The sequence below is a fragment of the Beta vulgaris genome, chromosome 6, assembly GCF_026745355.1.
Source record: "Beta vulgaris subsp. vulgaris cultivar EL10 chromosome 6, EL10.2, whole genome shotgun sequence".
Taxonomy (NCBI): domain Eukaryota; kingdom Viridiplantae; phylum Streptophyta; class Magnoliopsida; order Caryophyllales; family Amaranthaceae; genus Beta; species Beta vulgaris.
This window is the reverse complement of record NC_079207.1, coordinates 69552206-69566695: the sequence shown is the minus strand read 5'-3', so window position 1 is coordinate 69566695 and position 14490 is coordinate 69552206. Positions and strand designations below refer to the sequence as shown.

General features: G+C 34.4%; 2 protein-coding genes across 2 annotated transcripts; both read right to left on the bottom strand.

The window, feature by feature from the left end:
- Positions 1 to 2365: 2365 nt before the first annotated feature.
- LOC104897832 (eukaryotic translation initiation factor 5A) lies at positions 2366 to 5009 on the bottom strand. Its single transcript, XM_010684781.4, has 5 exons — positions 4740 to 5009; positions 3478 to 3600; positions 3337 to 3393; positions 3160 to 3234; positions 2366 to 2692 (listed from the first exon to the last, which is right to left on the bottom strand). The coding sequence occupies exons 1-5, from the start codon at positions 4860 to 4862 to the stop codon at positions 2591 to 2593; spliced, it is 480 nt and encodes a 159-aa protein (XP_010683083.2). The 5' UTR covers positions 4863 to 5009; the 3' UTR covers positions 2366 to 2590.
- Positions 5010 to 9039: 4030 nt separating this feature from the next.
- On the bottom strand, positions 9040 to 12527 carry LOC104897831 (cell division topological specificity factor homolog, chloroplastic). The gene is made up of 2 exons (XM_010684780.4): positions 12288 to 12527; positions 9040 to 9957 (listed from the first exon to the last, which is right to left on the bottom strand). Exons 1-2 carry the CDS (start codon positions 12381 to 12383, stop codon positions 9349 to 9351), a joined length of 705 nt encoding a protein of 234 aa, XP_010683082.2. The 5' UTR covers positions 12384 to 12527; the 3' UTR covers positions 9040 to 9348.
- Positions 12528 to 14490: the final 1963 nt, after the last annotated feature.

Sequence of the window (14490 nt, the reverse complement as noted above, 5' to 3'; positions counted from 1 at the left end):
CACAATTAGAGATAATCTTTTAGATTTTTCTAATATATAAGAAAAAATATAGTCATGTGGGGTCTTGTTTGATTCGTCTCAATGAGTACTTTATTAATATTCAATTATTATAATTTTTATTAATATGTAGTGAAAGATATTTAATAATAATAAGTTTTTAAATATAAGCATGATATGATCTGAACTGATCTGATCTGATCTGATCTGGTATGATCTGATCTGATCTGATCTGATCTGAACTTATTTTTTCTGATCTGATCTGATCTGAACTTATTTTTTCTGATCTGATCTGATCTGATCTGATTAGATCTGAAATAAGCAAAAATAAGGTGAACTGAACATAGCCTAAGCTCCTACTTTTATTTGAATTCCCGCTCAAAGAGCCACTGTAAACACTAATCAAATCTCCCCTAGATAAAACACTCATTGGAAACCTAGTTTTTTTTTTTTAAACCGATCCCAACTCCGTTGATTTGAGTTGAACTGAACTGTATTTTTATTAATTTAGTATGAAAGAATAGTATCTTAAACTGATAAATTGTTAATAATATTTCCTTTCATTTTTTTTAGGTGCGATATTGAAGTATGCACATAAATTTAGGCTTGACATGTCCCGTTTATTAATCGGGTTGGCTTAGATTTAAACATTTCAACCCCAATCTGACTCGACAATCCATTTAACTATTATTTACTATCAATATTATCAGTTAGGCTTGAAATAATTCAAATATTTTCATAAATATATAATATTTATTCTTTGCTTGTTCAATTTGGTCATTAGGTAAGATATTAGTATATTAGACGCGAGTTAAGATATATATGACGTACATTTTGTTTTTATTTATGTACATATACGCGCTAGATAAATGAGTCAATAAATGGGTCGGGGGCTCGGGGCAACCTGTTTAATAAATGGGTCGGTTTAGGATTGAGGGTGTTCAACTCGTTTACCGATGAACCCGACACGAATTTGACATGACACGACCCATTTACCACCTTTAGTGTGCTTCACGCATTCAACCGGATGAGGTATAAATAATCGTAAAAAATAAAAATAAAACTAAGTTGTCATAAGCTATACTCTACGTGTGCGACGGTCCACAACTGGGTCGGAATTGGTTGATCGGAATCAAGGAATTATGTAGATCAGGGTTGAACCGGAAATTTTGGACCGAAATGTTTCTAGCCCTGTCCAATTTTGGACTATTGCACCGAAATCTGTATTTTTTTTATATAAAAAAATTAGATTTAATTTTTTTATAAATGAGATACATTCAAATTTAATAATTCTAACAACAATAATCTTAAATGTAATAAATACTAAGTTTTATCTTTCTAACTTCTAAATTTTTTCAACATTTAAACATTTTTTTACTTTTAAAACATAAATTCATAACGAAACACTATTAATAATAAGGGTTGATTTAGGGACTAGCAATAATTAGATAAAGTTGTTAACCATCTTAGCTACCAATTAATTGTGATTTTACTTATATCTAAGTTGGATTGTGTGAGTGTTTATTTTACGTCCCAAAATAAGTACATGACAATTAACAAAAGTAAAATTAACTTACAATAAGATTTGAACCCGTGACCTCTCGTTATTATACATGATATAGTTACCATCTCAACCAACTTTTGATCATGTTTTAAGTGTCTACATTAGTATATTTGTACCTTTAATTTAAATGTTGACTTTTCCTTAATATATTTGGGAATGGAAAAAATGCATATTAAGTTACTAAGCAAAGAACTACGCCTTGGAGTGTTTATTTGATATAATGACCCACGTGGCGATATCCCTTGGAATGTTTATGGGAAATAATGACATCAAGCTTATACACTAAAGTCTTAACCACCAAAACCAAGTAATGTTTGATGTTATATTTATAAAGTAAAATGTTAAAAAGTAAATGTTATCAGTTCAGGGGCCATGCCACTAGGAAGTTTTGATTCATGTACAATAAAAAAATTTAAAAATTACATAATATAAGATTTCTTATCAAAACCTCAAGTACATATACTAAAGTCTTTTATCCCGAGCAAAGACTGAAGCCAAAATTGAGATAAAAATGCATACGAAGTTGAATGGTCCTAAAAAAAAATAGTGTGGAATGGGCTACGATTACTGGCCAATTTTGGCCGAAACCTCTATCAAAACACTTTGATGCAAATATTTTTCTTGCATCTCTTTAGAGGAAGTTATCGCATATGTAGACAAGGAACTCACCAATGTTAATTCTTCTCCTTTCTTTTCCGTTACGAGTGACCATCTAAGAAGTAAGATATGAGGTATATAGAGCCCTAGATCTCAACTTTAGCAAATGATAGAAATTTGAGTATATAAATAGCAAAAAGTATCACATAAATCAACTCCATATCAAGGCATCGAATATCAATTATATGATTCAAATGATAACAGGACGTGAAAAATACAAAGAGGCCACCTTATGAAGAGGAGCTAGCATGAGCCCCATGATAAAAGTCATTTCCAGCATAAACTCAAAACACATAAAATCCCAGTAAAGCTAGATATTACATATATTTCATGCTCTAATGCCTCGGGCAACTCGAGCCAATTAGAAGTTAATTACTTGGGTCCAATGTCCTTGAGGCCACAAATTTGTTCTTCTCCCATGGCATTCATCACACTCACAATCATGTCCTTTCCCTCGGCAAATCCATCCTTCAGCTATATTATACATAAACCATGACAAGATATTAGCAATTGACCATTCTATGAAAATTATAGATAAAAAGAGTATGGTATAATCCTAAATAAAAACACCCAAGTAGTTCATTTAGTTATCGAAGCTCACTTCTCCACAAACGCTTAATCCCTAATGCTGCAAAAGCTAATGATGAGCTTCCATGAATTACACGGTATGTGATGCACATTGGCACAAACATTTTTATATCTCAAGTCACATGACACATCACTTAGCATATTTTTTTCCCTCCAAACAAACGCCTCCACCCGATAAAAAAAATAAAACAAAAAGGCAAGCACATGAGTCCCGTTCCTTTAGTACGAGGAATATTCGATAATATATCTTCTGGCTCAATGTGCAAAAAGAATAACAATGCCTATTAATTGTCACCAAAGCATGACTATAAGAGAACTTAAAACTCATTCAAGTAGTGGCAATAGTTACATACCTGCTTTAGCAGAGCCTCATCAGATGGCAGCTTCAAGTCGTCCTTAGTGTCTCCACTGTCAGTCAGCAAACTAACCTGAAATACTAATTGTCTTAGACAATGGACAATAGACACTAGACAACCAAAAAAATGAAGGCACAAGCCAAACGAATCCACATTAGATACTAATATACTTACAAAACCATCTTCAGATATGTCAATGAGCTGATAATCGGTACGATTGACATGGGGAACCTAAAAACCAATGATAAAATCCATCAAATTCAAGGATAAAGACAGAATAAACACATTTTAAAAGGCTTTTTGATAAGAACATACATCAGAATTGTGGGAGGAAGGAACAATATCTTCAAGCTTCTTCCCAGTGAAGATGTCGATACCGACAAAGTTACATTTAGCATGCCCATGCTTGCCAGTCTTAGAAGTGGAAACTTCAACAACCTGCCATATGAAAATAATAGTTTTGATGAGCAATTAGATGTCATTGACTATCTAATTTCTTAAAATGCTAAATACAGTTGTAAGCTTTTAGTTCAATGTCAAAATCTGATTCTTATGAACCGCTCTTTTCATCACAAGACATTCAAAGAGCACTTGAGATATACAATAACCTGAAGAACATTACTACCAACCTCAACAACCCGTTAACCCTCTATCTTTTACCTTCCAGTGACAACGAAACAACAACAAAAAAATTCACAACTGAACAGAAAAAAATCGATAGTAAATATGACTACACCCAAGCATAATTTCACCTTATCTCTACCACAACAAACCTGTTTAGCACTTGACAATATCGACACTGGCATATCAAACTTAAATTACTGCACAAATCAAATCAAATGACTAATTCATAATAATTTACATACAAACAAATAATCATAGCAAATTACACCCGAAGCTCTTGACTTTCTCAAACAGATTACGTGCACAAAAATTACTAGAAGAGACAGTCTAATTTTTTTAATATAAAAGGAGAGCTAGTCACTAAATGGATTAAACTAGTCACCGAAAGAGATTAACTTAGTCACTGGGCTAATTCTCTTTTTAATATTGGACTTACCATTGCCTAATTTTAATTTAAAAGTATGCGATCTCTTACAAGAGAAACTTCTCAGGAAAACATATATATAATTGGCACAAGTTTATTTCATGATCAGCATCTACCAATAACAAATTAATTCACATAGTTACAAAGTACTAACTTAGCATGTGATATTACATAGTAGTATTATAAAGCACACACGTGTGTTATTCATGTAATTTTTTAGCAAAAAGACCAAAAATTAACCAGGAAAACAAACATGATACTAAAATGAGTAAAATCAAATGAAATTGGATGAAATTCTAAAAATCATCCACTCTCAAAACAAATCAAATTACAATCCTGTCAAGTGTCAACCATAACATATACAAAACCTCACACATCCAACAAAAATGATGAAAATCAATCAAATTGAATCCAAAAAGACCTCACTAAAAACCAAAAACCATAACAAAAACTTCATAGTAGTAAAATTGAGAATAGAAATCCCTAAATCAATTATACACATGAATGAAAAACCCTAAGAAAAAAATACCTTGCAAGGGCGATTCTTGATGACAATGTAACCGTTCTTGCGAATAGTACCAGCTTGTTGTGGGAAGGTTTTAGAGGCACCTGCATCAGCCTTCGATTCGAACTGGTGTTCTTCGTCAGACATGGCTACTTCTTCACCACCTAGAGCTTCGAATCGAGGAGAGAGAAAATGGAGAAAACCTAATTGGAGTAAGCAACAACAGGTTACCAGAGGGAGAGAAGAAGCGTGCGCGTGAAATGAAAGCTATGATGTGGGTTTTTATAGAGATTTTTTTTTTATCATGTACTCTACCATGTACACTATAGACTATAGTATTTTGATAAGAACGAATTGGGTATGAGATTTGAGAACGAAATTATTCCTTCACCTTTTTGTAGATAAAGAAATTCGACATATGGGTGAAAGATCAAACTTTTGACTTTTAGATTATGTTTACTTCACCTGAAATTCTCATGAGTTTGTCTTGTAAGAGATCGCCTATTTAAATTAAAATTAGGCAATGATAAGTCAGATTAAAAATAGAATTAGTCCAATAGTGACTAAGTTAATTTTGTTCAGTCACTAGTTTAATCTATTTAGTGACTAGGTCTATTTTTATATTAAAATTAGACCGTCTCTTTTAATAATTTTTGAATTCTCATATGAACTTATCTAATCTGATCTGAACTCATTTTTTTTATCTGATCTGATCTGATTTGTTTTACAAGATCTTATCTTTTGTAAAATATATTATTACTTTGTACTAATTCATTGTTATACAAACTTATTTATAGTATTATTATTATTACCATTTTATTTCTATCACAACTCTTACACCACTTTTATTAATAATGATAATTATTATTATTATCATTATTATAATAACAACAACAATAGTTATAATAATAATAATAATAATAATAATAATAATAATAATAATAATAATAATTACTAAAAATAATTATATAACCCAAATCATTAATTTATAAGAGCACTTCGAAAATGTTTCACACTTTTCCTTAAAAAAAAAAAGTTTCACACCTGAGAAGTCGGGCAGACTCAACTCATTATTTTCATATAAAATAAAATAAGATATACAAACAACTATGAAACTTTACCTAAGCACTACTACTAATTTCTCTTTTACTACTAATGGATAGGGTGCAACTTCAAATAGTTAGAGAGATTTGGAATTCGGTACAAAGGGGTGTACCGGATCTAAATTTATAATTTGTATCTCGCACTTAGCTTATTTTGAAATGTAATCTGAACTTAGTAGTTTCGTTGTCATGAATTTGAGTTATCATATTTTATATATTTCTTATTTTTGCATCAATCTTATGTTCTTAACACGTGGCTTTTTAATTTTCTATTATTTAATAACAACAAAATAACTTAAAATAATGATAACAATGACATTTATAATGATAACAACAAGATTGATAATAATTACCAATATTAATAATTAATAAGTACAACAGTAACAATAATAATCGTTTTGAACAAATGTACTAGTAGATAATAGTATTAATAATAATAATGAGTTTTTAAATATAATTAAGCATGATATGATCTGAACTTATTTTTTCTGATCTGATCTGATCTGAACTTATTTTTTCTGATCTGATCTGATCTGAACTTATTTTTTCTGATCTGATCTAATTAGATATGAAATAAGCAAAAATAAGGTGAATTGAACATAGCCTTAGTAACCATTTTTACTTTTCGAATTTAAGAATTTAAATGGTTTCTCTTTTCTTTTGTTTTACTTACATGAGGTTGATTTTAGGTGGAGGTAGCAAACAGATCATACGGGTTAGGTCATTCTTAATCAGTCATATTTAGGTCAATTTTGCGATCGAGTTACTTTCAGATTGAATTTGGGCCCATCTCGGGATAGTGACATTTCGGGTCAAGTGCTGATTTGATGGCTCATGTCAACATATGTCCGAGTTTTTTAAAAAAGATCGATCGAGTCTATTCGGTTAAAGTTGGCTTTCTTTCCCTGGCAACTGAAAAAAATACTAATTAGTATAAATCGTGTCAAGTAACTAGAATAGTTGCAGTTTCTTAAAAAAAATACAGTTTTACTTCTTTTACTTATGTTATTATTTTGGATTAATGGCGTCACACTATCATGTGATTTAGACTTTGCTTTGATATATAAGCTTTTATGTTTCTTTATTTATTTCTATTTGGTTGTTGAACTTGATTGCCAAGAAAGTTTAGGTCGCATTATTGCTTTCGGGTTTGATTCGGATCACGATTTTCGGAACACTTTGGGCGGGTGTGGGTTATGTTCGGGTTGTTTTCGCGTGCTTGACATATTCGAGTCCATGTTCTTACCAGTTGTTTTTTTTTTGGGTTTCATATATGCTTCAAGTTGTTGTTTACGGGTGAAAAATGGGTCTATAGTCGAGAAACCCTCTGCTCGAGTGGAACACATAATGCATCCATTACAAGAATCTTAGAAAGTATCAGAGCATTACAAAGATAAATGGAAAAAGAATCATTACTCAGTGACCAACATTAGCTATCCAATTTGTAGCTTTATTGGCTTTCCGATATACATGAGAGATTTGGCAGGAGTTAACCTGGATTTCCCATGGGTGCATTCCAAATGCTTTTTACATCATTGATGAATAGAAGATTGTCTCCCTTGAGTAGAATGTTGTCAATGTTGAGTTGGGAGGCGAATACAAGACCTTGATGTGAAGCGGAAGCTTCGGCTACAAGAACTGGAGCAGGCCCAAGGTGGTAGGCATTAGCATGTAGAGCTTGGCCCTTGTGGTCTTTGATTATGAAGCCTGCTGCCGCTAAAAGTTGCTTGACGAAGCCGTCGAAAATTGAGCTTGAGAAAGCTTGAGGGTCGCCGGGGGTAACCAAGAGATGAGAATAAAGGTATGATTAGGGGGATGGGAAGAGGGTAGTGCTCCCCTTACGGGAGATCCTTGAGATTCATGGAGGTCTAGATTTGTTCTAGCCTGCCACTCAATGTAATTGATTTTCCCTCTTCGGAAGATTATGTGAAAGTTCCAAGCTTCGTTGGAGAATATAACCGCGTTTATCTCTTTCCAAATACTCCATAAAAGAAAGATTATTTTAGGCATGCTCCTGTTACTTTTGAATTTATGAAGTAAAGTTAGGAGTGGTAATCCTGGGAGGTTTAGCTGCCTCTAGTCATATAATAATTTGAGGGGAATGCCATAACATAACATCTTTTCAACAAATAACAAAAAGATGGTCTATTGTTTCCGATTGACGGTTGCAAAGTGGACAAATTTCAAATGGGATAATTTTTCTTGAGTGTAAAGTTTGTCTGACACCAAGGCTTTGATGACATATTTGCCATAAAAAAATTTGCAATTTTGGTGAAATGTCTAATTTCTAATCCATTTAAATTTCCAAGGAGTAGTATTTTGAACATTATGAGTTCTCCATGTTGCTGATTTGACAGAATGATTGTCTGAACAGGTTGGACCCCAAACTAGCGAGTCGTCAATTTCATGAATAGGGATTAGGATTCTGATCCTTTAATAACTTTAATAATATGATCTGGAAGGAATCGTTTGAGAAAGGAGATATTCCATGTCTTAAACTTGGTAATAAAGTAAGCTACTTTGAGATTAACATCTACGTTGTTGGTAGTAAGATTGAGTAGGTTAGCCAAATTGTCATTTTGAACCCAGTTGTCAAGCCAGGAAAAATCGAATTTTCATTGTCAATTTTCCATTTTAGTGCTTTTATCAAGATGTGCCTTTGTGCGAGAATTTTTTTCCAAATGAGGGAATCATTTTGTTTAGTATGCGTGAGGGACGGGAATAACTTCCCATGGTGAAAGAAACTTTGAATAACAATACATTTATAATTTTCAAATAATAGGCTAATAAGCCTGGAAGAAATGTGCACCGAAACCATCAAAACCAATACAACTTCTTACAAAGTTTTACTCCCATATTACTGTCAAAAAACAACTTCATATACTTTCGGTAACTTTTAGTTCTCATTCTTCAATGTCAACCAAATAAACACTAAATCTCAAGTAATCTAAATTCTAAACCCAAAAAGAAGAAGATGACTCTTGGTCAAGCTCTTCCCGGATGCCTAGCTCTTCCGGGATGTTTTAGTACTAGACATGGCTATAAACTGTGTCACACTCTCAAAAGATCCCTTCTCAAGTTGAAAAAGCAATGGCTTAGTAGGAGAAAACATCACAAATTGTGATACGCAGCTTATGGGCTGTGTCATTTCTAGAGATGCTTTTCAGCTGCGATCCCGCTCCCCAACAGATGCGCATCATCAACAAGAAACATTGTCAAAGTAAGCTGATGAGCAAGAGGCGAAAACAAAACTAGATATCTGAGGCAGATAACGATCATCCGTCACAAACACATACATTCAGAAACAATGGCCAAAAGAGGTTAAGGGGGGGAAAAGAATAAATATTTCGACGACTTTGGAGAATACATCTTATATTTACAGAAAGACTAGTTATGAAGAAGTAACAAAACAATCTGAAAAGACCCTTAAGTGCGGAAACCAGATCTTCTTGATCTAAATTTAGGGTCAAAAGTTGCCATCACTAAGAAACTTGATGCAACTAGGTTAATAGAGGTAACTCATATATGGCTCATGTCAATGAGTTCTCATTTGGCATGTAGAAATCAAACCTGACATCAACAGCACCAGATGTCTCACCATTGTCTTTGTAGTCTATACTCATTATCGACCCAGTTTCATCATCTTCCTGATACTCCGGTTTCACTCGCCTTACAGGCACGGTAACAGAACACACAGTTCCGAGATCTATATCAGTTGCGACATTGAGCTGCACCTTCTCCTGAGATTCAATCTCCACAAAATCTGACAAAGCACTGACAATGCTCTTCACGATCTTCTGTTTAGCTTCGTCACTAACAGCACATCGATCAGCAAACAAGATCATCTTTAGTCGCTGCTTAGCAATCATTGCATTGGAGCTTCTTCTTGTTTTTGGTGGCGGGAAAACGATCTTCCAAGCTAAGTTTAAACGCTCGAAAAAGTTCAAGTTGATAGCATGCAATAAAAAAGTCTCAGCATCTTGGTTGAAAGACTTTACAGCTGTTTTATCATCTCCTGTGACTCCAAATGACAGATTGGACTGGCACCGGAAACTGGAGCCATTAGACACACTAGTCAACTTTCTAGGGGAAATCTCAGAGATACTTAGCCCTCCACTTGGGAAACTAGAAACATCTACCTGCATATCGTAAAGCAGTAAATTTTAAAATTTAATGGCTTAAATAACAGGCATTTCTTGATAGGTTGTACGTCTAAAGTTCTCATTCAAACAGATACTTTATATCGACATTTTCTAGAAAGTATCATCACCTACCCCTGAAAAAACTCGAAACAATATCTCATGACTCATATTATGCATCAGAGTTTTAATGTTGATAGTGTTTAGGAACGTGACCCTTTAATGGACTTTCCTTCCAACTTATCCAAAACACCTCTATATTTTCCCCCCTTAATTCTCAGAAGCTCCCAGTTACGAACAACATTTTGCTCATAACTGTCAAGAATTGGGAACAGCCCCAGCCCAGTATGCATTGTGCCATTGATTGATTGGTGTACCATATATCACTATAAATCCTACTGATCTTTTCTTTTTTTGATAAGAAATCCTACTGATAATTTGTATACAGTCAGTACATAAAGATAGCTGATACTAACAAGCAATGTAACATAAAGCAACAGATTTTTCTAGCTAGTAATTACAGATTATCTACACTTAAGCTAAGAGTCTACAGGACCAGAACTTTCTTTCTTACCAGAAAACATCGGCTTCGAGCAAGCAAACTTCGGGCAAAGAGGGAGAGAAAAGTAAAAGGACAGAAAGTGAGGACTAATTATTTCATTTACATACCACTATACCAGCATTTCCATAATAGAGGGCAAGATTAAAATCTACATCAGAAATTTCTTCAGCCAACAAAACAATAGGAGAAATATCAGTCTACAAAATGCGCATAGACAACAAGGAAGATGTTTGGCTGACATAGAAGAGAGGCCAACGGCCCAAAAGTAGAAAGGCTAATTTCTAGAACCAATACATTCTACAAATATATCATAGTTCCACATTGTCAGTAAACCACCAAGAGACTGTTTACCAAGTCCTCCAGGTAAAAATAATCACAACCCTCTGTTGAGTTTTCTCACCCTTAAAATCAAAATTCCCCAAAATAGTTGTCCGCGTTCAGTCCCCTCTAGGAGTACAGCTTATTTCTAAAATTAAATCATCATTATCAATTCTAACATTTCCCAAGTTTTTTTTTCTTTTAGAATTTTCCAGCACACCTTTGTCCATAATAACACTTAAATTTTCAAAACACCTTGCTACAACTCTCATCATTCTTCTTTAGAAGCATTCATCAAAATTTTACACTATTTTCCAAAATATATTTCTTTCATTCTTTTTAGAACCCTTAATTATTTGCATCTTCGATTGACATTTTCATATTCTATCCTTCTTTAGAAGCTTTCATCTAAATGTTACACTAGTTTTCACAATGGCTTTCTCTCATTCATCCCAGACCCCTACTCAATCACAACTGCAATTGAAAGTTGAAACATCAGTATTCTATCCTTCGTTAGAAGCGTCCATCAAAAATTTACACCAATAATCACAACACCTTCTTCCAGTCTTCCCATAACATCTCATTATTCGCAACAGCAACAATACCATCCACATTCTATCCTTCTCCAAAAGTATCCATCAAAACATTCCATTAATAATCACTAATCATGGCAGCTTTGTTTCATTCCTCCTCATAACCCTAATATTTTGCAATCACAATCGAAACATTCATATTAGCCATTCCATCCCATCCTTCAACCAGGAGCTACTCAATCGAGAATTTGAAAGTGCAGCAACCCTTCATCACTGACCGCAACGAAACAAACTTGCTCCAGCCTAGAAAACAATTAATCCAGCATGGGCTACATGAGCTCCAAGTATTTCACCGGAATCAATGGGTAATGTTGCTAAAAAGAAGGGCCAATACGGTACCAACCAAAAAGACAGTTGTAGCTAATGGACGACGAAATAAATTCTGGAAAACACAAGATAAGCCAAACTATGCCATTGTCACAACTCACAACCATGGAACAACGGGAAAAACGGTCCGTAAAACAGTATAATCCCCCAGCTCTTCCCTCAAGTTTCAAACCCCAAATTAAGTTTCTTTCAAATTTCTAGCAAAACTTTCCCAAACACCCACACCGATGCTTAAAAATCCAATCCTAGCTCCATTACAACATACAAATCAAGGGGTACTCAAACTTCCATATGATGCGTGCAATTTGACCCTATAAAACAACGATTACCCCAAACTTCTCACAAACCCACAAACCAAAAAACCTCAAAAACAAGCATACCCACTTAAATTCGCAATTACAGTAAAAGAATGAAACATAACCAGTAAAATTCTATGCAATTAATACATGAAAAACAGAGAGAAATGACAAGAAACATAGTAGAAGGGGTAAAATGGAGGAAGGAAGAGGGGAAAAAGAGAAGAAATTGACCTTAGAAGAAGAATGCGAGGAGGTTCGAAGAGGAAGTTGATGTGTCCGATGAGGTGCTAGTGTAGCAAATACTCGTAGATCCCCTGAAATCGCCATTTTCTCTCTGCCTTTTCTTTCTCTCTCTACACTGGAATATACCGGCGCATTCACTCTTTAGCTCGCGCTGTTGAACGGTAAGCTCAGAATTTCCATCTTTTGTTTTTGTCTAGGGTGACTGGGTGAGTAAGGAGAAACTCGTGTCATTACTCATTACTCATTATGGAGAGTAAATTGTATGGTCTACAACTCTACATGGGCAGTTAGAGGTGCTTATCGAGCGAGTTGGTCATGAGTTGATATGTGTTCGATTCGACTCGTTAACGTATTGAATTGAGTTATTTTCTATCGAATTTGAAATTCTCTACCTCCATTGACTTGACAAAGTTTTTAAAATTAATTTATTATCTTGTGTATTCGATGTAAACATTTTTCTTCTTGATATTTTCAAATAACTTACAAACAATTTGTTTAATATTTTATGCTAGAAATAATTGACTTTTGAAATGTAGAATATATTATGATTAAAACCTTATTGATCAGCTTACAAACTTAATGAGTCGAGATTAGGCTAGTTCAATTCGACTTGTTTATGTATCTAGTTGAGTTTAACCTTGAGTCGGGACAATTTGAGTCAATTTTTTTTACCGATTCGAGTTGTTCATCTCAATCCTCGCCTCACCGCCTGTGGTGGAGAAATATCCAAATACATCCTTGTCTCAATTGGGATACTATATAAATTAGAAACCATCTTAACCTCACCACCCCCTTGGGCAGGGGTGTCCACCGTACTAGAACCGGTTGGACCAGAATCTGTGATTTTTTTTGGATTGAGATCGGAAAATTTATGGGATTGTACTGGATCGAACAGGACAGTAAACTCGTATTGGGATTTTTGTGGACCGGGAACCGGATCGGGTCTTTGTACAACCCTATCCTTGAGTACCCACACGACTACGCTCGCCTCATTTGTTTTACCAAACATGCCCCATTGCATACCAACTTTGGTAGAGGTTATAAAAAAATTTGCAAAAGGAAAAATTATGTAGGTCCTTTTTTAAAAAAATAAAAAAGGGATTTTGATATGGTTGTTTCTCGTTAAGTAGGTAAGATTAACACAAAGGAGAAACCGAGTGGGCGAGGACGAGGCGAGTCAAGCGAAAATGAGGCGAGGAGGGTAGAGAATGAGCGAGTACAATTCAATATCCACATCCATGCCCATCACTTATGACAGATATGGGGGTGCATCGGGTAAGGACCAAACCAACCCATAATCGGTTGGACCGGAATCTGGGGACTGTGTCAGAAAATTTTCAGTCCGGATTTGGACATGTTGGACCTTAATTTGTATTTATGTAAAAAACGTTTTATTTTAGATTTTAACATATTTATAATTAAGATACATTAAAATTCAAAATTTCTAACAACAATAATCTTAAAAAGGTAATAAAATTAATTTTATTTTTACTAAAAAAAGAAATTACGGCCATCAATCGGGATCAGACTTTTTTTAATTTAGATTAGGTCGGAAACTCGGGATCGGGATTTCAGTGGAATACCGGACAAGAGTTTTCTACCTGACCCGATTCAGATTCCGACCCGATCATGATATTTGCACAACCTTAATGACGGATATTATTTTCAACGGTTTTTTCACCAAGTACCCCCGAGTTTTCCAAAAATTCACTTGGTACCCTCCAAGTTTTCAAAATTCACAGGGTACCCCTAAGTTTCAAACTAATACACGGGGTACCCTTAAATGCCCTTAATGACTAACGGCGTTAACCGCCGTTAGTCATTAACCCTAATTTTCTGTTTTCAACTCGGGTAAGAAAAAATTTCATTTATTAATACTGTATTTTGATATGATAATACTAAATACAACTTGGTCTAGTGGTTAAAACTTTAGTATACGAACTTGAAGTCATGGGATCAAAACCTATACTATGCAATTTCTAATTTTTTTTATTGTACATGGATTACATGAACTAAAACTCCCTAGGGAGAGCGCCACGTGGCACCGTTTCTCGTTTGCGCACGCCTTTTAATATATTAGTATAGATTAACCTCTAAACCTAACCCTAACCCTAACCCTAATCCTAAACCCTAAACCTAAACCTAACCACCCTTCCCCGTGAAAAAACCGTATTTTCAATACCCATCTCCG